Here is a 21,652-nt window from a genome sequence, read left to right on the forward strand (position 1 = left end):
CAGAGTCTGCAGGGCCACCTCCCAGGTTCCAGCATTCTCAAGGGTCTCCCAGGACCCAGCCGGTAGTCATGCTCACACCTTGGGCCAGGGAATGGCCACGGCAGAACTGTGTCTCTGGGATGGGGTTTCAGCACACTGAGGATTTGGTTGAGTTAGTCAACAAGTGTTTCTTGAGCACCTGCTCTGTGCTAGGTCGGTTCTCAGCCCTGGGAGGAGAGCGGCGAACAAAACGAAGTCTCCGCTTTCCATCCCAGATCACTGTGTGTGTGTAGGGAGGCGGGAGGTCCCACCCACATAAACACCCACATAAACAAGCTGTTTTCGGAAAGTGGTAAGTGCTGTGTGGAAAATGGGGCAATACAATACTAGAGCATGGGGCAGCACTGCCTCGCAGAAACATAATGTGAAGCATATAATTTTACATTTGCCAGTAGCTACATTGGAAAGGGTAAAAAGCAACACGTTTATCATTAGAGTTAATTTTGTTTTGTTTTGCTTTGTTTTTGAGACAGGGTCTCACTCTGCTACCCAGGCTGGACTGCAGTGGCATGATGTTAGCCCACTGTAACCTCTGCCTCCCAGGCTCAAGCAATCCTCCTATCTCAGCCTCCCAAGTCGCTAGGACTGCAGGCACACACCACCCACACTCAGCTCATTTCTTAATGTTTTATGGAGACAGGGTCTCACTACATTGCCCAGGTTGCTCTCAAACTCCTAGGCTCAGGCAATCCTCCTGCGTCAGCCTCAGAGTATTGGGATTACAGGCATGAGCCACTGTTCCTGGTCTATTAGTTAATTTTAATTATTAATTTAATATTTAACTGACTATATCCAAAATACTAACATTTCAACATGTAGCCCATATAAACAATTATCAGTGAAATAGTTATTTTTTCATACTAATAGTTTACATATTTTTCACACTAAGTCTTTGAAATCTGATACAAGTTTTATACACACAGTCCATCTAGACCCTTAATTTTTAATGCAGATACCTGATCTGTGCTTAATTTCATAAAACCTTTGGAAAAGTAGAGTCACATACCCAAGTTGTTCCAGACATACTTTAAAGTTTTACAGTAACCAAATTGAGTACAGTTTTTCATTTTAAATTGACAGTAAATTACTTTTAATAATTTTAGCAATAATTTTAAAATTATTTTATTATTGTTTTCGTAGTGAATCGATTGGAATGAAAATCAGTTCCAGGCTGGGCACAGTTGCTCATGCCTATAATCCCAGCACTTTGGAAAGCCTAGGCAGGCTGATTACTTGAGCCCAGGAGCTGGAGACCAGCCTAGGCAACATAGCAAAACCCTGTCTCTGAAAAATACAAAAATTAGCTGGATGTGGTGGTGGGTGCCTGTGGTCCCAGCTACTTGAAGGCTGAGGTGGGAGGATCGCTTGAACCCAGGAGGTTGAGGCTGCAGTGAGCCGAGGTCACACCACTGCACTCGCGCCTGGGCAACAGAGCAAGACCCTGTCTCAAAAAAAAAAAAAAGAGAGAGAAAAGGAAAAAAAGAAAATGAGTCCCTGAGTTGTACCAGTCTTATTTCCTGTGCTCAGTTTTCACATGTGGCTAGTGGCAGTCACAGTGGACAGCATAGGTATAGACTGACACAGGGCAGAGATTCTTTGAGATGGGTGGATAGAGGGGCCCCCTCGAGGAGGTGATCTGACCACATCTTCCCTCCTCCACTCCACCCACCCTAGTCATGCCACCAACATTTTCCCTGGATTTCCGCAAAGCTACCTAGTGAGTCCTCTCCTCACTCCTGTTCCCTGTCCTAACACACAGTTTACCCACCATATAGACATGCCCCAAATTTTTGTTACATGTTGTCTGATGGTGTCACTCCCCTGCTCAGCTCTCCCTCCTCCCCCAGTGATGTCACACTTGGGATCACATCCAACCTGCTCAGCACCCACTTCATGATCCAGCCCCTCCTGCCTTAGCCCACCCTCCCCACTGCACTCACTCTGCCTCAGTACACTGACCTTGCTGTCCTCACACCAAGCCTGCGCCCACCCAGGATGCTGGCACCTGCTGTGTCCCTACCTAGAATGCTCTTCCCCTAGCACCCACATGGCTCACGCTCTCATATTTCGACCTCAGCTCAATGTGACCTCAGAGACACCTTCCCTCACCATCCCACGGCTCTAACCCCTGCCCTTGCCTGCTTATTCTTCATAGCAATGACCATGACTATCATTGTTTTTTCTTTTTCATTTTTTTTGAGACGGAGTCTCGCTCTGTCACCCAGGCTGGAGTGCAGTGGCGTGATCTCGGGTCACTGCTAGCTCCACCTCCCGGGTTCACGCCATTCTCCTGCCTCAGCCTCTCGAGTAGCTGGGACTACAGGCGCCCACCACCACACCCGGCTAATTTTTTGTATTTTTAGTAGAGACGGGGTTTCACCGTGTTCACCAGGATGGTCTCAATCTCCTGACCTCGTGATCCACCTGTCTCGGCCTCCCAAAGTGCTGGGATTACAGGCCTGGGCACCCAGCCTATCATTGTTCTTTATATGGACTTGCTTTCCCTACTGGAATGTAAGGTGCTTGGGAGCCGGCACTCTTCCACTGTAACTCACTGCTCTCTCCCCACTATCTGGGACAGCTGGACACCTAGTAGGTGCTCAGTAAATACTTGTGAAATGGATGGCCAGAGGTCTGTACAGTCCTTATTTGCCTCCTGATCGAGAACCTGCTGCAATCTTAGGCACAAAAAGTGTTGGCCGTGCCCTTCCCTGACTGTGAGAGGGTGAGGGGGGACAAATGAGCCAGGTGTTCTGACATCTGTGTGTGTGTCTGGGGGTGTGTGTGTGCCTCCAGGTTAGGGGCCTGTGCACTCTGGCACTGCCTAAAAGACCCAGTTGGCCTCATGACCTGTCTTCTCCCCACAGCCCTGCCTTACCAGCTCTCTGCCCCTCTCTGAGTGTGGACCCTAAAGGGGGAGAAGGGATGCCAGCTGCACGGGGGAAATCCAAATCCAAGGTAAGTGGCAATTCCTGTTTCTTCAGGAACATCCCATCGTGTCTTGTGAGATGTGGACCATTTGCTTTCCTTCCATGGAGACTTGTTGCCTATTGGAGATCTATCCAACACCTAGCCCTTGGTTTTCTTCCATTGCCATGGGGGATGAGAGCCTGAGAAGGGCCCAGCAGCCAGGAAACTGGCCAGCGGGCCTCTCTCCCTTCCCCAGTGTGCACATGGCCACTTGCCTGTTGGTTCAGCATTTCTAGGGGCTTTGCTAGTGCTGGGAGAAATGTCATCCTCTCTGGAGGAAGATGAGAGCCACTGTGATTTCTCAGCATGGAGATAAATGGCCAGGTGGGGCCTGCAGTAGCAGAAAGGATTTGACATGTGCTCTGGAGTTAGTCTGTGTGGTTTTGTTTCTCCTTGTAAAACCCATATTTACATGGAGGAAATCTCTCCAGCTAAGGTCCAAGACTCAGAGGCACCACATAGCCCTGCTATCATTGAGTGCATTGGCGCAGGCACTGAGGTGCTATGGGCAGCCTCCTGTGGTCAGCATGCTCCACCACTGTCAATCATCAAGTGGTTTTTACAACAGGCATCTCAAATGCAGTTTCCCATAACAAGCGTGTTTGCTTTCAGTTATGTGTATTAGTTCCCCCTTGCTGCCGTAACAGATTAGCTGCAAACTTGGCAGCTCAAAACAACACGTTTATTATCATGCAGTTTTGTGGTTGGTGTCCAGGCACAACATGGTTTAGCTGGGTCATCTGCTTTGGAGTTCACAGGGCTGAAATCAAGGTGTTGGTCGGCTGTGTTCTCATCTGGGGCTCAGGTCCTCTTCCAGGCTTGCTGGTTATTGGCCAGATTCAGTTCCTTCTCACACTTTCCACCTGACCCTCATTTTTCATCTTCAAGACAGCAAGAACCAATAACCAACTGGCCAGGTCAAGTCCGAGATAATCCGCCAAGGTCAAGTGGGCAGTAACCTTGATAGCACCCTAGAGAACTTTCGTCATGTGTGATATATTCACAGGTTTCTTGGAGAGCATGTGGTTAGGAGATTAAATCGGGAGCTGCACTATCTGGGCTGAACCCGAGCTTCTCCATTTACTAGCTGTGAGACCTGCAGGAAGTTTTCTTCTGTCTCTGGGCCTCTGTTTCCTCATCTGTAACATCCTGTGATTCTGCTGACAGTGCCTCTGTCACCGATTCACATGAGCCCTAAGTGAACCAGCACAGTCAGGTGCTTAGAAGAATGCCTTGACTGTGTAAATGCCTGGTCTATCCAGGCTGCCGCGTGTTCTTAATGCAACATAATTTTAATAACAGCTATGTCTTCTATTGTATTTTATTTAATTTATTTAACACACCTGCCCCTTTTGGCCTCAGAACCCTGAATGCTTCCTGAATGATTCTTGGTACCTTGTGTCTCCCATGTTTAAGATGTGTGCACCGTTTCCTCCAGCCACGTGGAAGCACAAGTCCATGGTGAATAGACATTTGACTTTTCATTTCAGGCACCTATAACATTTGGGGACTTAGCCATCTACTTCTCCCAGGAGGAGTGGGAATGGCTGAGCCCCATTCAGAAGGATTTGTATGAAGATGTCATGTTGGAGAATTACCGGAACCTGGTCTCGCTTGGTAAGGCTCTTCTTCCCCAACAATCCAGAACCAGCCTACTGAGGGACATGCATCACTCTGGGTCTGGTCCGGAAAATGGAAACCACTGCAATTTCTGTTTTTAAAGAGCTTTATTGAGATATAATTCACATACTATACAATTCACCCATAAAAATTGCACAATTAAATGGTTTTTATAATAGTGTATGCAGAGTTATGCATCCATCACCACAATCAATTATATTTTCATTATTCCCACCCCAAAACCCAGTACCCGTAAGCAGTGACTCTTCGTCTCCCCCAACCACTCATACCCCCCAGATTGGGCAACTACTAGTCCATTTTCCATCTCTATGGATATGCCTGTTCTGGTCCTTTCATACATATGAAATCACAAATATGTGGCTTCTTTCATTTACGATGTTTTTGAGGTTCATCACGTTGTAGCATGTGCCAATACCTCATTTCTTTTCATTGCCAAATAATATGTATTGTATGGATAGACCACATTTGTTTATCCAGTCATCAGTTAATTGACGGGCATTTGGGTTGTTTCCACTCTCGTTATTTTGATATGCTGGCTATGAACATATACAAGTTTTTTGTGTGGATGTATGGTTTCATTTCTCTGAGGTATATACCTAGGGGTAGAATTGCTGGGTCTTATGGAAACTCTGTAGGTAAGTTTTGAGTTCTTTTGATAGATTTTTTTTTTTTGGAGACAGAGTCTTGCTCTGTCTCCAGGCTGGAGTGCAGTGGCGCGATCTCGGCTCACTGCAACCTCCGCCTCCCAAGTTGAAGCGATTCCCCTGCCTCAGCCTCCCAGGTAGCTGGGATTACAGGCGCGCTCCACCACAGCTGGCTAATTTTTTGTATTTTAGTAGAGACGGGGTTTCACCATGTTGGCCAGGATGGTTTCGATTTCCTGACCTTGTGATCTGCCCACCTCAGCCTCCCAGAGTACTGGGATTACAGGTGTGAGCCACCGTGCCCGGCCCTCTTTTGATAGAATTTAAGGAATTGATTTAAGAGGTGTTGTTGAATGGTGAATTGTGGACATTGATGTAACTGCAGGATGCTGCCACCATCCCTGGGGTTGGAGGGACAAAGGGAAGAGTTTAGGGTTTTTAGGGCTTCAAAGAAGGTCTCCTCGGATCTGGGACTCACACTTCTGAAGGAGGAGGCAGTGTGCTACCTGATTTGTTTATACTTCAGAGGGGCCAGATGAAACTGGTTCTGGGAATACAGAACTAAAAAAAACCCAAACATTGAAACCAGCAAAGCCCGTTATTGGTGGATGTTGACAGGAAGCAGCTGGTGAAGCAGAAGTGAAGATAGCAAAGCCCCAGCCCTGGCACACAAAACAGACAATAAAAGGGTGGGGGTCTGGAGCAGAAAGACAGTAAGTTCATAACCAGCCTCAGGAGCTTCTGACCTAATTCTCAGGAAAATAGTTTGCTTTGTAGAATTAACGTTTAACAACTCTACTGGCTATAATTTAGATTTCTGCCTCCACGTGTGAGATTTAAACAACCAAACTCAACACCGCACACGCTAACACCAGATGTTTGGGGATCTTCCCACACACACCAAACAGTTCTCCAGCAGACTCCAGCGGGGTGTCCTCCAATTCAATTCTGACAGTGTCTACCTGGAGATAGTGTCAGATCCCACAGGGTAAGGGCCCAGTCCCACAAGACTGTCCCCTACTTCAGAGGCCTTCCGACTGACTAGCTCTAAATTCGGGGATTCCCATGACCCTCTCCTCAAGTTCAGTCATTTGCTAGAGCAGCTTTCAGAACTCAGGGAGGCGCTTTATTTGTGCTTACCAGTTTAGTGTAAAAGATATTACAGAGGATGCAGTTGAACAGCCTGATGGAAGAGATGCAGAGGACAGGTTATGGGGGAGGGGCACAGAGCATGCACCTTCTACTGCACCACCTTCCACGTGGTCAACAACCCTGAGGCTCTCCAAACCCAGTCCACTGGGGGCTTTTAAGGAGGCTTCAGGTAGGCAAGGTTGATTAAATCATTGGCCATTAGTGATCGGCTCAACCTCCAGCCCCTGACCCCTCCCCAGAGGTCAGGAGGTGGGACTGAAAGTTCCAACCCTCTAATCACATGGTTGGCAATCACCGGCCCCCATCTGAAGGCTGTCCAGGAGCCCCCAGGCACAGTCTTCTCATTAACATACAAAAGGCACATATGCAGGAGATTCCAAGGGTTTAAGGAGCTGTGTGCCAGGAAACGGGGGTGAAAAGCAAATACATATTTCTTATTAGAAATCACAATATCACACTCCCCATTCTCCAGCCGCCCTTCACATCCTGCGTGCTCCCTTCATGTTACTACACCTGCATTCCTGTTGATGCAGAATGTGGCTATGACTTCTGTGGTGCCCACATTTATGATCATTTCCCATGTTTGTCCCATGTACAGGTCTTTCCTTTCGGAGACCAAATGTGATCACCTTATTGGAGAAAGGGAAAGCGCCCTGGATGGTAGAGCCAGTAAGAAGACGCCGGGCTCCTGGTGAGTGACAGAGAACCACGGCATATGTCTCGGTCTACTGGGGCTGCTATAACAGAATGCCATACACTAGGTGACTTACAAACAACAGAAATATACTTCTCACAGTTCTGGAGGCTGAGAAGTCGAAGATCAATGCCTGAGCAGATTCGGTGTCTGGTGAGGACCACTTCCTGGTTCATAGGTGGCACCTTCTTGCTGTGTCTGCACATGGAGGAAGGAGGGAGCTCTCTGGGAGAGAAATTATAGGTGATTATAGATGATATTAATCTCATTCATGAGGGTTCCACCTTCGTGATTTAAACACCTCCCAAGGGCCCTGCCTCCTAATACCTTTACCTTAGATAGTAAGATTTCAGCATATATTAGTTCTATTTTTAGTGTTTGGAGGAACCTCCAAACTGTTCTTCCCATACTGTTCTCAGTAGTGGCTGTACTAATTTACATTCCCACAGTGTACGAGGGTTCCCCTTTCTCCATATCCTCACCAGCATTTGTTTTGCCTGCTTTGGGATAAAAGTCATTTTAACTAGGGTGAGATGATACCGTGTAGTTTTGATTTGCATTTTTCTGATGATCAGTGATGTTGAGCACTTTCTCATATGCCTGTTTGCCATGTGTATGTATGTCTTCTTTTGAGAAATGTCTATCAGATCTTTTGCCTATTTTTTAATTGGATTATTGCATTTTTTTCTATAGAGTTGTTTGAGCTCCTTGTGTATTCTATGGTTATCAATCCCTTGTCAGATGGGTAGTTTATATTTTCTCCCATTCTGTAGATTGTCTCTTCACTTTGTTGATTGTTTCCTTTGCTGTGCCCAAGCTTTTTAACTTGATATGATTCTATTAGTCCATTTTTAGTTTCATTGCCTGTGTTTGTGGGGTATTACTCAAGAAATCTTTGCACAGACCAATGTCCTGGAGACTTTTGCCAGTGTTTTGTTTTAGTAGTTTGATTGTTTTAGGTCTTAGATTTGTCTTTAATCCATTTTGATTTGATTTTTGCATATTGCAGAGATAGGGGTCTAGTGTCTTTTGCATGTGGATATTCAGTTTTTCCAGCACTATTTCTTGAAGAGACTGTCCCTTCTCCAATATATATTTGTAACATCTTTGTTGAAAATGAATTCACTGTAGATGTATGGATTTATTTCTGGGTTCTCTATTCTGTTCCATTGGTCTGTGTGTCTGTTTTTATCTCAGTACCATGCGGTTTTGGTTACTATAGCTCTGTAGTATAATTTGAACTTAGGCAATATGATTCCTACAGTTTTATTCTTTTTGCTCAGGATGGCTTTGGCTATTCTGGGTCTTTTGTGGTTCCATATAAATTTTAGGATTATTTTTTCTATTTCTGTGAGGAATGTCTCTGGTATTTTGATAGGGATTGCATTGAATCCATAGATTAATTTGGGTAGTGTGGGCATTTTACTAATAATTATTCTTCAAAGCCATGAGCATGGACTATCTTTTCATATTTTTGTGTCCTCATCAATTTCTTGCATCAAGGTTTTGCAGTTTTCATTGTAGAGTTCTTTCACTGCTTTTGTTAAGTTTATTCCTAGGCATTTTATTTTATTTGTAGCTATTGTAAATGGAATTACTTGATTTCTTTTTCAGATTGTTCACTGTTGGCATATAGAAATGCTGCTGGATTTTTATGTTGATTTTGTATCCTGCAACTTTACTAAATTTATCAGTTGTAATAGTTTCTAGGGTGGATTTTTTACGATTTTCCAACCAAAAGATCATATCATCTGCAAAGAAGAATAATTTGACGTCTTCTTTTCCAACTTGGATGCCTTTTATTTCTTTCTCTTCTCTGAGTGCTCTAGCTAGGACTTCCAGTGCTATGTTGAATGTAGAATAATAGTTGTGAAAGTGGGCATTCTTTTTATGTTTCTGATCTTACAGGAAAGGCTTTCAGGTTTTTTTTCCATTCAGTATGATACTACCCATGGGTCTGTCATATACAGCTTTTATTTTGTTGAGGAATGTTCCTTTATACCCAGTTTTTTTGAGGGATCATGTCATGAAGGGATGTTAAATTTTATCAAATGCTTTTCAACATCAACTGAAGTGATCATATGTTTTTTGTCCTTCATTCTGTTTATATATATCATTGATTTGCATATGTCAAAGCATCCATGCATTCCTGGGATAAATCGCTCTTGTTCATGATGAATGATCTCTTTAATGTGTTGAATTCAGTTTGCTAGTATTTTGTTGAGGATTCTTGAGTTAATATTAATGAAAGATATTGGTCTGTAGCTCTTTTTTTGATGTGTCCTTGGTTTTGGTATCAGGGTAATACTGGCCTTGTAGAATGAGTTTGGAAGTATTCTCTCCTCCTCTGTTTTTTGGAATAGTTTGAGTAGGATTGGTATTAGGTTTTTTTTTTAAGTATTTGGTAAAACTCAGCAGTGAAGCTATCAAGTCCTGGGCTTTTCTTTGCTGGGAAACTTTATTACAGCTTCAATCTCATTGTTTGTTATTGCTGTGTTCAGGTTTTGGATGTCTTCATGATTCAGTCTTGGTAGGTTGTATGTGTCTAGGAATTTATCTATTTATTCTAGGTTTTCTAATATATTGGCCTAGGTTGCTCATAGTAGTCTCTAATGATCCTTTGAGTATCAGCTGTAATCATTCCTTTTGCATCTCTGGTCTTATGTCTTTTTTTCTTAATCTGATTAAAACTTTGTCAATTCTGTTTATCTTTTTGAAGAAATTTCATTTTGTTGATCTTTTGTGGGTTTTGTTGTTGTTGTTGTTGTTGTTGTTGTTTTGAGACAGAGTCTCGCTCTGTCACCCAGGCTGGAGTGCAGTGGCACAATCTCGGCTCACTGCAAGCTCCACCACCTGTGTTCATGCAATTCTCCTGCCTCAGCCTGCCAAGTAGCTGGGATTACAGGTGTCTGGGTGCTACCACACCCAGCTAATTTTTGCATTTTTAGTAGAGACGGGGTTTCACTATGTTGGTCAGGCTGGTCTTGAACTCCTGACCTCAGGTGATCTGCCCACCTTGGCCTCCTAAAGTGCTAGGATTACAGGTGTGAACGACCATGCCCAGCCTCTTTTGTGGTTTTTTAAATTTCATTTCTTTCTGCTCTGATCCTTACTATTTCTTTTTTTCTGCTAACTTGCGATTTGGTTTGCTTTTGTGTTTCTAGTTCATTAAGATGCATCATTAGGCTATCTGAAGTTTTTCTACATTTTTGGTGTATGTGTTTATTGTTACAAACTCTCTTCATACTGCTTTTACTGTATCCCATAGGTTACAGCATATTTTCATATGTTGTGTTTTCATTATCATTTGTTTCAGGGAATTTTTAAATTTTAATTAAGAAATTTCTTCAGGCCGGGGGTGGTGGCTCATGCCTGTAATCCCAGCACTTTGGGAGGCAGAGGTGGGCAGATCACCCAAGGTTGGGAGTTCGAAACCAGCCTGGCCACCATGGTGAAACGCTGTCTCTGCTAAAAATACAAAAAAGCTATCTGGGCATGGTGGTGGATGCCTGTAATCCCAGCTACTCAGGAGGCTGAGGCAGGAGAATTGCTTGAACCCAGGAGGTGGAGGTTGCAGTGAGCCGAGATTGCGCCATTGCACTCTAGCCTGGGCAAGAACAGCGAAACTCTCTCTCAAAAAAAAAAAAAGAAATTTCTTCATTGATCCACTGGTCATTCAGTATTATATTTTTAAATTTCAATGTGTTTGTAACTTTCCAAAGTTCTTTTCATTATTGATTTCTAGTTTTGTTCCATTGTGATCAGAGAAGATACTTGATATGATTTCAATTTGAAAGACTTTTTTTTTTTTTTTTTTTTTGGAGACAGGGTCTTGCTCTGTCACCCAGGCTGAAGTACAGTGGTGTGATCACGACTTACTGCAGCCTCAACCTTGTAGGCTCAAGCAATACTCCCGTCTTGGCCTACTGAGTAGCTGGGACTACAGGCATGTGCCACCACGCCTGGCTAATTTTTGTGTTTTTTTTAAAGATGGGATTTCATCATAGTGCCCAGGCATTGAGCTCAAGCAATCCACCTGCCTCAGCCTCCCAAAGTGCTGGGATTACAGGTGTGAGCCAGTGCACCCAGCTTTTTTTTGGATTTTTAAGACTTGTCTTGTGTCCTAATATTTCATGGTCTATACTTGAGAATGATCCATGTGCTGAGGAGAATGTGTAACCTGTAGTCATTGGATGAAATTGTCTAAATATCTACTAGGTCCATTAGGTCCGATGTTTCTTTGTTGATTTTCTGTCTGGATGATTTGTGCAATGCTAAAATGAAGTGGTTAGGTCTCCAACAATTACTGTATTGTGGTCTGTCTTTCTCTTTAGCTCTGAATATGTTTGCTTTATATATCTGGGTGCTCCATTGTTGGGTGTGTATATATTTACAATTGTTATATCCTTTTGCTGAATTGATCCTTTTAGCATTATATGACTTTCTTTATATCTTTCCATACTTTTTGTCTTAAGCTCTATTTTATCTAAGTATAGCTGCTCCTGATCTTTTTTGGTTTTCATTTGCATGGGATATTTTTTTCCCTCCCTTTATTTTTAGTCTGTGTGTGTCTTTATAGGGAACGCATGTTTCTTGTGGGGAACAGTTCATTGGGTCTTTTTGAAAATTCATCCAGCCACTCTGTGGCTTTTGATTGGAGATTTAGTCCATGTACATTTAATATTTATAAGTAAGGACCTACTACTGACATTTTGTTATTTGTTTTGGTTGTTTTGTGGCCTTTTATTTTTCCTTCTTGTCTTCCTTTTTGTGAAAGTGATTTCCTCTGATGGTATGTCTTAATTTCTTGAATTATATTTTTTTGTGTATCTCTTAATGTATTTTTTTATTTGATGTCACCATGAGGCTTGTAAATAACATCTTATAACCCATTAATTTAAACTGATGACAGTTTGTGCAAAAACAAACCAACAAACAAGCAAAGAGAAACTAATAAAAACTCTATACTTTAAATTCATCTCCCCTGCTTTTTAACATTTTGTTGTTTATATTTTAATACTGTGTGTGTCTTAAGTTGTTGTTGCCATTTTTGATCAGTCCATCTTTTAGTCTTCCTACTTAAGATATGAGTAGTTTACACATCACAATTACAGTATTATAATATTTTGTATTTATCTGTGCACTTCCTATTGCTAGTGAGTGTTGTATGTTCAGATGGTTTTTTATTGGCTATTAACATCCTTTCTTTCAGATTGAGGAACTCCCTGTAGGATTTCTTGTAGGATAGGTCTGGTGTTGACAAAATCTCTCTGTTTTTGTTTGTCTAGGGAAGTCTTTATTTCTCCTTCATGTTTGAAGGGGATTTTTACTGGACGTACTATTCCAGGATAAAGGTTTTTGTTTTCTTTAGCACTTTAAATATATCATAATTATTTCTCCTGGCCTATAAGGTTTCCACTGAGCAGTCTGCTGCCAGACATATTAGAGTTCCTTTATATGTTATTTGTTTATTTTCTCTTGCTGCTTTTAGGATCATGTCTTTATCCCTGGCATTTGGGAGTTTATTAAATTGTCTTAGATAGCCTTCTCTGGATTAAAGCTGCTTGGTGTTCTATAATCTCCTTGTACCTGAATTTTGACATCTTTCTCCCAGTTTGGAAAGTTCTCTGTTACTGTCTCTGAATACGCTTCCTACCTCAGTCTCTCTACCTTCTCTTTAAAGCCACTAACTCTTAAGAGTTAGCCCTTTTGAGACTCTTTACTAGATCCTGTAGGCATGCTTTAGTATTCTTCTTCCCTTTGACTCCTCCAACTATATTTTCAAATAGCCTGTCTTCAGTCTCACTTATTTTTTCTGCTTGATCAATTCTGCTGTTGAGAGACTCTGATGCATTCTTTGTCAGTTGAATTTTTCAGCTCCAGAATTTCTGCTTGATTCTTTTTAATTATTTAAATGTCTTTTTAAAATTTATCTGATAGGATTCTGAATTCCTGCTCTGTGTTATCTTGGATTTTGTTGAGCTTCCTCAAAATAGTTTTTTTTTTTTTTTTGAGACAGAGTTTCCCTCTGTCCCCAAGGCTGGATTATAATGATGGCATGATCTCGGCTCACTGCAACCTCCGCCTCCTGGGTTCAAGTGATTCTCATGCCTTAGCCTCCCAAGCAGCTGGGATTACAGGTGTGTCCCACTCTGCCCAGCTAATTTTTTTTTTTTTTATTTTTAGTAGAGACAGGGTTTCACCATGTTGGTCAGGCTGGTCTTGAACTCCTGAACTCAGGTGATCCACCTACCTCAGTCTCCCAAAGTGCTGGGATTACAGGCATGCTCCACCACCCCTGGCCAAGATAGCTATTTTGAATTTTCTGACTGAACGGTCACATTATCTCAGTCACTCCAGAACTGGTCACTGTTGCCTTATTTAGTTCATTTGGTGAGGTCATGTTTTCCTGGATGGTCTGGATGCTTATGGATGTTTGTCAGTACCTGGTCATTGATGAGTTAGGTATTTATTCTTATCTTTGTAGTCTGGGCTTGTTTGTACTGGTCCTTCCAGAGAAGATTTGCCATATAGTCAAAGGGGCTAGGGTGTGTCTTTGTTCACTGCAGCCATGTTTGCATTAGGGATCACCCCATGGCCAGGAACTCTGTGACTCTTGTAGACTCACAGAGGTACTGCCTTGGTGGTTTTTGGTAAGATCCAGGAGAATTCCCTAGATTACCAGGAAGTCATTATTTTCCCTTACTTTCCCTGAATGAATGGAGTCTCTCTCTCTCTCTGCTGAGCTGCCTAGAGTTGGGGAAGGGGTGATAGAAACTCCCATGGCCACCACCACTGGACTGTGCTGGGTCTGATCTGAAGCCAACATAGTACTCATTCTTGCCCAAGGGCTGTGGTTACCACTGCCTGGCTACCACAGATGTTTATTTGAAGCCCAAGAGGTCTTAATTCATCAGGTGGTAAATTCTTCCAGGCCTGTTTTTCCCTTCAGGGCAGCGAGTTCCCTTCTGTCCCAGGGTAGGTCTAGAAATCTTGTCCAGGAGCTATGGCCTAGAATGAGGCCTTCAGGACACTGCTTGGTACTTTATTTTACTGTGGTTGAGCTGATATCCAAGTTGCAAGACAATGTCCTCTTTACTCTTCCCTCTCCTGCTGGAGCTGCCAGCTGTGCTGCCAGGAGTTGGGAGAGAGTTGATACAAACACTCTTGTGGCCACTCCAGCTGGTGTGTCACTGGGTAGCATGTACCCTAAGTCCACTGGTTCTGAGCCAAGCACAGCACTAGGACGTGCCCAGGAATTGCAGTCCTTGTGGTCTAGACTGCCTTTCAGATTTACTTAGGACACTAGAGTGTTTTAGTCTGTAGTGGGGGTGCTTGCTGGAACTCGTTTCCACCACTGTGGTGGACAATTCTCAGGCTAGAGTTGATTTAAATGCTTCCTCTGGGGGTGCTGGCCAAATTCTGCCCCACGTTGCTTTCTGCTGTGACAGGGCAGCGCTGAGTTCCAATGCAAAGTCCCACCATCACTCTATTCTTCCTCCTCCAAACACATAGATTCTCTCTTGTTGCCATGCTGCACTGCCAGGCATTGGGGGAGGGGTGGTGCAGGCAAATGATGACTGTCTTCTACCCTCCTCAGTGCCTCTTTCTTTGAATACAGTGTTAAAACCTGATACTTTGATTGCTCACCTAATTTATGATTCCTATGAAGGTGTTTTCTTATGTGGATAGTTGTTCAATTTGGTGTCACTGCAGAGGGGACAATCGCTGGAGGGCTCTGTTTGGCCATCTGGCTCCTCCACTTTCTCCTTTTTTGTTGTTTTGTTTTTTGAGATGGAGTCTTGCTCTGTCGCCTAGGCTGGAGTACAGTGGCGCGTCTCAGCTCACTGCATCCTCCGCCTCCTGGGTTCATGCAATTCTCCTGCCCCAGCTTCCTGAGTAGCTGGGATGACAGACACACACCACCACACCCAGCTAATTTTTGTGTTTTTAGTAGAGATGGGGTTTCACCATGTTGGTCAGGCTAGTCTCGAACTCCTAACCTCATGATCCACCCACCTCTGCCTCCCAAAGTGCTGGGATTAAAGGTGTGAGTCACCACGTTTGTTTGTTTGTTTTAAGGAGATAGGGACAGGGTCTTCTGTTACCCAGGCTGGAGTGTAGTGGAGAAGTCATGGCTCACTGCAGCCTTAAACTCCTGGGCTCAAGCAGTCCTCCTGCCTCAGTCTCCGAAGTACCAGTTTGTTTCTTGAGCCCTTGTGAATAGACTGGATATCCACATGAGTTTACCCATACTGGATAGGCCATAAATCTTTCTTGTAGATTTGCTAGCATTTGTTTTCTGTTTTTAATTATTCTCGTGAATTGTTTTTTCATGATCCTTCTTCTTTTATCTAACAGTGACTTTGTTTTTTATTTTCTGCTTGTATAGTAAGCTTTCATATAGAAAATGCATTAACCATATGACATTACATTTTACTTCAAATATTTCCACATTCTTTCCTAAGACTTATTTTATTTACCTCTTATTTTTCTGTTTGGTTATATGAAACTTTTTTCATTTTTGTGTGATTGGAAGTGTTGGCATTCACAATGTAATTTTTCTTTTTTTTTATTTCCTTAGTTAGAAATTCATCTGGTTTCTAGAATTTGGGGTATATTTCCTATTATTTTAGTTTGTAATGATTTAGTACTTCATATTGAACTAATTCACCTGAGATTAATTTTGGTGTATGGTGTGGTTTAAGAATTTCCACATTGAAGATGGGGAGATGGGCTGAGAGGATATGTTAGTATTCCACACAAGAAGGAACAAAGGAAGGTACCAAGGAAAAGGAAGGGAAGCTAAGAGTTTTAGGAAAATGTGAGAGGGAGAAGCAGCTTAAGTGATGTGACTCAATGGGATGTGGGGTGGGAAGGACTACAGGAGGAATCCTGGGTTTCTTGTTTTGCTGATGCTGCTAACTTCACTATAAACATTTCCATTGTCTTCCTGTGTTAATTATTTTGTCTGGTTGTTTTCTAGAACTTCTATTAATAATTATAATGGTAGCTACTACCAGTTATTAAGCAACTGCAGGCTGACAAAGCTTTCTCTAGAACCCTTGGAGCAATATGTGTTTCACAGTTCAGAATTGTGTAGAGTTTAGAAAGGAAAACAGGTCATATACTATGTATGGTATAACATACCCAGCAGAGACTGGAGCAGCACCCCAAAATCAAACACACTGAGATAGCTACAAAGACTAGACTTCCCAAGAACAATAAATGGAGGCTATGAACAGCCTTACTGCATTTCAGACGGGGTTTCACTCCAAATGTCCAAACATTCAAAAAGGAAAAGAAAAAAGGAAAGACTTTGGTTCTCAGCTTTTTGAATACTGGAATGGCAGATTAGAGGTCACAGCGTGTGCCAGAAAGTTCGCACATTATTTCCAATTCTCATGAAAATCTTGTGAGGTAGGTGATTATATCTATATTTTCAAGATAATATGCTTATGGTAATAGAGTGAACAAGTGAATCACAAGCTTATGTAGTTAAATGAAAAACACCTCAGTTAATTCAGTAATGTCTGTGTTTAAAGCACAGCTAGGAAATAGAAATATAATGTGAGCCACATGTGTACTGACAAAATCTTCTTAGTATCCACATTCAAATAAAAATTTAAAAACAGTGATATGGTTTGGATCTGTGTCCCCACCAAACCTCATGTTGAAGTTTAATCCCCTGTGTTGGAGGTGGGGTCTGGTGGGAGGTGACTGGATCATGGGGGTGGAGTTCTCATGAATGGTTTAGCACCATTCCCTTGGTGATGTCTTAGCAATAGGGAGTGAGTTCTCACAAAATCTGATTGTTGTAATATGTGGCACCACCTCCACACTCTGTCTTTACCCTTGTTTCACCATGTGATGTGCCTTCTCCTACTTGGACTTTCACCATGAGTAAGAGCTCACCGAGGCCTCCCCAGAAGCCAAGGAGGTGCCAGCACCATGCTTGTACAGCCTGCAGAACATGAGCCAATTGAACCTATTTTGTTTATAAATTACCCACTCAAGTATTTATTTATAGCAGTATAAGAACTTCCTAACACAAACAGGTAAAATTAATTTTAGTAATATATTTAACCTAATATATCCAACATATTATATCATATAACCAGTATTTTCACAATGAGATACTTTACACTTTTTTGTAGTAAATCTTCACAATCTGGCATATGTTTTATACTCATAATATACCTCAAAACCAGCCACATTTCGGTTCCTCAGTAGCTACAGGTGACTAATGGCTACTACATTGGATAGCATAGTTCTAAACCTGTGTTTATCATTCCACATTCACTCAGGTTTATAGTCAGTTTGCTACACAAGTAGTTATTTTATATCATCTTGGACTTTGACACCCTGTGCCAGCCATATTGGTCTATTTTACTAAATAATAGATTCCTTCTTTTAGCCTAATCTCTTACCTATTTTTCTGAGTTTTTCCTGCTTCTTGTTAAAGTCCTCACCTTTGTAAATATCTACATACAGTCATATGCTGCATAATGATGTTTCAGTCAACAACAGACTACATAAACGGCCACGGTTCTATAAGATCATAAAACTGTATCTGTACTGTACCTTTTCTACATTTATGTATATTTAGATACACAAATACTTATCATAGTGTTAAAATTGCCTACAGGATTCAATATAGTAACATCACGTACAGGTTTGTAGCCTAGGAACAGGCTATACAATATAACATTGGTGTATAGTAGGCTATACTATCTAGGTTTATGTAAATCTACTGTAAGATGTTTGCACATTGATGAAATTGCCTAACAATGCATGAATTACAACATATCCCCATTGTTAAGCAACACATGACTGTACTCAGTTCTAATTGTTACTAGTTCTTTTTCAATTTGATCTTAAGAATACATTTTTTTAAATCTACAACTTTATTAAGGTAAACATCATAAAAGTCACTGTATCTAGAATATAATTAAATGATTTTGGATAAATTTACAGAGTGTGTAACCATCAACATAATCCAGTTTTAGAACATTTTTATCACCCCTGTAAGATTCCTCATGCCCATTTACAGTTAATCCTCATTCCTACCTTGAGTCCCAGGCAACCACTTATCTTCTGTTTCTGTAGATTTGCCTTTTCTGGACACATTCTCCAATAAACATATGTTTATCCAGTGAACAACCTGTAGAGTTCAATGTGCAGTGTATGGCATAAAAGTTATCCTATAAATAAAATCTTGACTTACTCATTTTCCAATTACAGACTCTTCTGAATTCTGGTTATTAAATATCTCTGTAAAGCCTTTAGTATGGTCATCAAAACCATAATAAAACACTAAAAAGTTATTGTTTTGGTAATCAAAATTGTTATGATTAATAATGATAATTGCATTTATATTGTAGAATCTTCATTTTTTCAGCACAGGAAAGGAGAAACATTTAATTCATTTATGTCTTTCAGACTCGGGGTCTAAGTGTGAGACCAAGAAGTTACCTCCAAATCAATGCAGCAAATCTGGGCAAAGCATCTGCCAGAAACTAGTTTCTGCACAACCAAAAGCTCCTACACGAAAGAGTGGCTGCAACAAAAATTCAGTCCTAATAAAGGCTAAGAAAGGGCATTCCAGGAAGAAACCTTTAAAATGTAATGACTGTGGTAAAACCTTTAGTCGAAGCTTCTCTCTTAAACTTCATCAGAACATTCATACTGGAGAGAAGCCTTTTGAATGCAGTAATTGTAGAAAAGCTTTCAGACAGATCTCATCCCTCGTACTTCATCAGAGAATTCATAGTGGAAAGAAAAGCCATGAATGTGATAAATGTGGGGAAAGCTTCAATCAAAGAACAACCCTTATTCTACATAGGAGAATTCATGGTGGAAAGGAAATTCTTGACTGTGAGAAGGCCTTGAGTCAATGTCAGTCTTTCAATATACATCAGAAAATTCACGTTGTTGGGAATGTCTGCCAGTGCAAAAAGTGTGGGAAAGCCTTCAGTCAGATGTCATCCCTTTTACTTCATAAAAGAATTCACAATGGAAAGAAAACACATAAATATAATAAATGTGGGAGAGGCTTCAAAAAGAAATCAGCCCTTGTTATAAATAAAAGAATTCATGCTGGAGAGAAAATCCCTGAAAATGTGAAGGCCTTAAGTCAGAGTCTACAGCAAAGAAATCACCATTTAGAGAATCCTTATAAATGCAGAAAATGTGGGAAATTCTTTAATAGGATTTCACCCCTGATGCTTCACCAGAGAATTCACACTTCAGAGAAACCATACAAATGTGATAAATGTGACAAGCTCTTCAGGCGGCTTTCAACCCTTATTCTGCATCTAAGAATTCATAATGGAGAAAATCTATACAGATGCAATAAATGTGAGAAGGTCTGCAATCGGCATTCATCCCTTATTCAACATCAGAAAGTTCATACAAAGAAAAAGAAACTATTTGAGTGTAAGGAATGTGGGAAGATGTTTTCTGGAACTGCAAACCTTAAAATACATCAGAACATTCATTCTGAAGAGAAACCTTTCAAATGCAATAAATGTAGTAAAGTTTTTGGCCGCCAATCATTTCTTATTGAACATCAAAGAATTCATACTGGAGAAAAACCCTACCAGTGCGAGGAATGTGGAAAAGCCTTCAGCCACCGAATCTCTCTCACGCGACATAAGAGAATTCATACTGAAGATAGACCCTACGAATGTGATCAGTGTGGGAAGGCCTTCAGCCAGAGCGCACACCTTGCCCAACATGAAAGAATTCACACTGGAGAGAAGCCATATACATGCAAAACATGTGGTAAGGCCTTTAGTCAGCGCACATCTCTTATTCTACATGAAAGAAGTCATACTGGAGAGAAACCCTATGAATGTAATGAATGTGGAAAGGCCTTTAGCAGTGGCTCCGACCTTATTCGACATCAGAGAAGTCATTCTTCAGAGAAGCCCTATGAATGTAGTAAATGTGGGAAGGCATATAGTCGGAGCTCATCCCTGATTCGACATCAGAATACACATTCTGAAGAAAAAGCCTAAGATTGTTTTAAATCTATAAAATCAACTAATGAGGCTATCAAAGATATGGCAAATATTTATTTGTCTATAATGTAAATTTTGTGTATATGGGACCATTTGATGATACGTCCCACTTTGAAAGCCAAAGAGCAAAAGTCATTGGTGATTTTGACCTCAGGATTTGAAATTAACTGAAGGAAACTCAGAAGTTTGGTCAGCCATTGGAAATGAAGATCATTTTTTATTTGATAAGAACGACTGGCTGGGCAGGAAATGAAGATCATTTTTTATTTGATAAGAATCACTGGCTGGGCACGGTGGCTCACACCTGTAACCCCAGCACTTTGGGAGGCTGAGACGGGTGGATCATGAGGTCAAGAGTTTGAGACCAGTCTGGCCAACATAGTGAAACCCCATCTCTACTGAAAAATACAAAATTAGCTGGACATGGTGGTGTGCACCTGTAATCTCAGCTACTGGAGAGGCTGAGGCAGGAGAATCACTTGAACCCAGTAGGTGGAGGTTGCAGTGAGCAGAGATTGCGCTACTGCACTCCAGACTGGGCAACACAGCAAGACTCTGTGTCAAAAAAAAAAAAAAGACTGATATTTTACTTCCAGCATAGTTTTAAAGATAATTCATTGGTCACATACAACAAAGTATAATTCTGAAGTCCATTATGGGGCTCTGAGCCTGGTTTAAGGTCACAGAAGAAAGAATTTGAGTCTTTCTCAGATCTAAAACTATCAAATATCAGGAACTTCTTGGCAAAACAGGGTGTCACTTTCAACTGACAGACTTGTGGGTGAGAATAAAGAAAAGTGAGTCTTTAGGTAGATAAAGGCATCATTCACTCATAATGGTGTGTAACAGTAGAAACCTTATTGTACCATCTCCATGGATATGAGAATATATGATCTTCATGGTGTGAACATCTAACATGGCTGAGACAAGCTATCAGTAAAAGAACCAAGATACCATGAAGAAAGGATTTCAGAGCCAGGAGAAATCAGTATTGTTTTATTTGGAAATAAATCATCTATATTTATATGAATAAACATTGGTATTTTCATGTAACAATACTGGTATGCAATAAGTGGTGAAATATGAGTTGTTATGGACTGAATGTTTGTGTTCCCCCCCGCCAAAATTCATTATGTTAAAATCCTCACCATCAATGTGATGTTACTTGGAAATGAGGCATTTGGGAGGCAATTAGAATTAGATGAGGTCATGAGGGTGGAGCCTTCATGATGGGATTAGTGCCTTTATAAGAAGAGACATTGGGCTGGGCGCAGTGGCTCATGCCTGTAATCCCAGCACTTTGGGAGGCCAAGGTGGGCGGATCACGAGGTCAGGATTTCGAGACCAGCCTGGCCAATATGGTGAAACCCCGTCTCTACTAAAAATACAAAATCAGCCGGGCATGGTGGCACGTGCCTGTAGTCCCAGCTACTCGGGAGGCGGAGGGAGAAGAATCACTTGAACCCAGGAGGCAGAAGTTGCAGTGA

The 21,652-nt window shown here is 41.6% G+C and overlaps 1 protein-coding gene across 9 annotated transcripts in view; it reads left to right on the plus strand.

The window, feature by feature from the left end:
• ZNF667 (zinc finger protein 667) overlaps positions 1 to 20,784 on the plus strand; it is a 33,144-nt gene extending 12,360 nt beyond the window's left edge. For 8 of the 9 annotated variants that reach the window (XM_038006395.2, XM_073015873.1, XM_038006396.2 and 5 more), the window contains 4 exons: positions 2,907 to 2,997; positions 4,500 to 4,626; positions 7,045 to 7,137; positions 18,583 to 20,784. In XM_038006395.2, coding sequence (XP_037862323.1) covers positions 2,965 to 2,997; positions 4,500 to 4,626; positions 7,045 to 7,137; positions 18,583 to 20,162 — 1,833 coding nt within the window. In that variant the 5' untranslated portion in view covers positions 2,907 to 2,964 and the 3' untranslated portion in view covers positions 20,163 to 20,784. Of the gene's footprint in view, positions 1 to 2,906; positions 2,998 to 4,499; positions 4,627 to 7,044; positions 7,138 to 12,243; positions 13,281 to 18,582 lie in introns of those variants that run through there. The other variant, XM_073015876.1, reaches the window with a different exon arrangement.
• Positions 20,785 to 21,652: the final 868 nt, after the last annotated feature.

The sequence above is a fragment of the Chlorocebus sabaeus genome, chromosome 6 (assembly GCF_047675955.1).
Source record: "Chlorocebus sabaeus isolate Y175 chromosome 6, mChlSab1.0.hap1, whole genome shotgun sequence".
NCBI classification, from domain to species: Eukaryota; Metazoa; Chordata; class Mammalia; order Primates; family Cercopithecidae; genus Chlorocebus; species Chlorocebus sabaeus.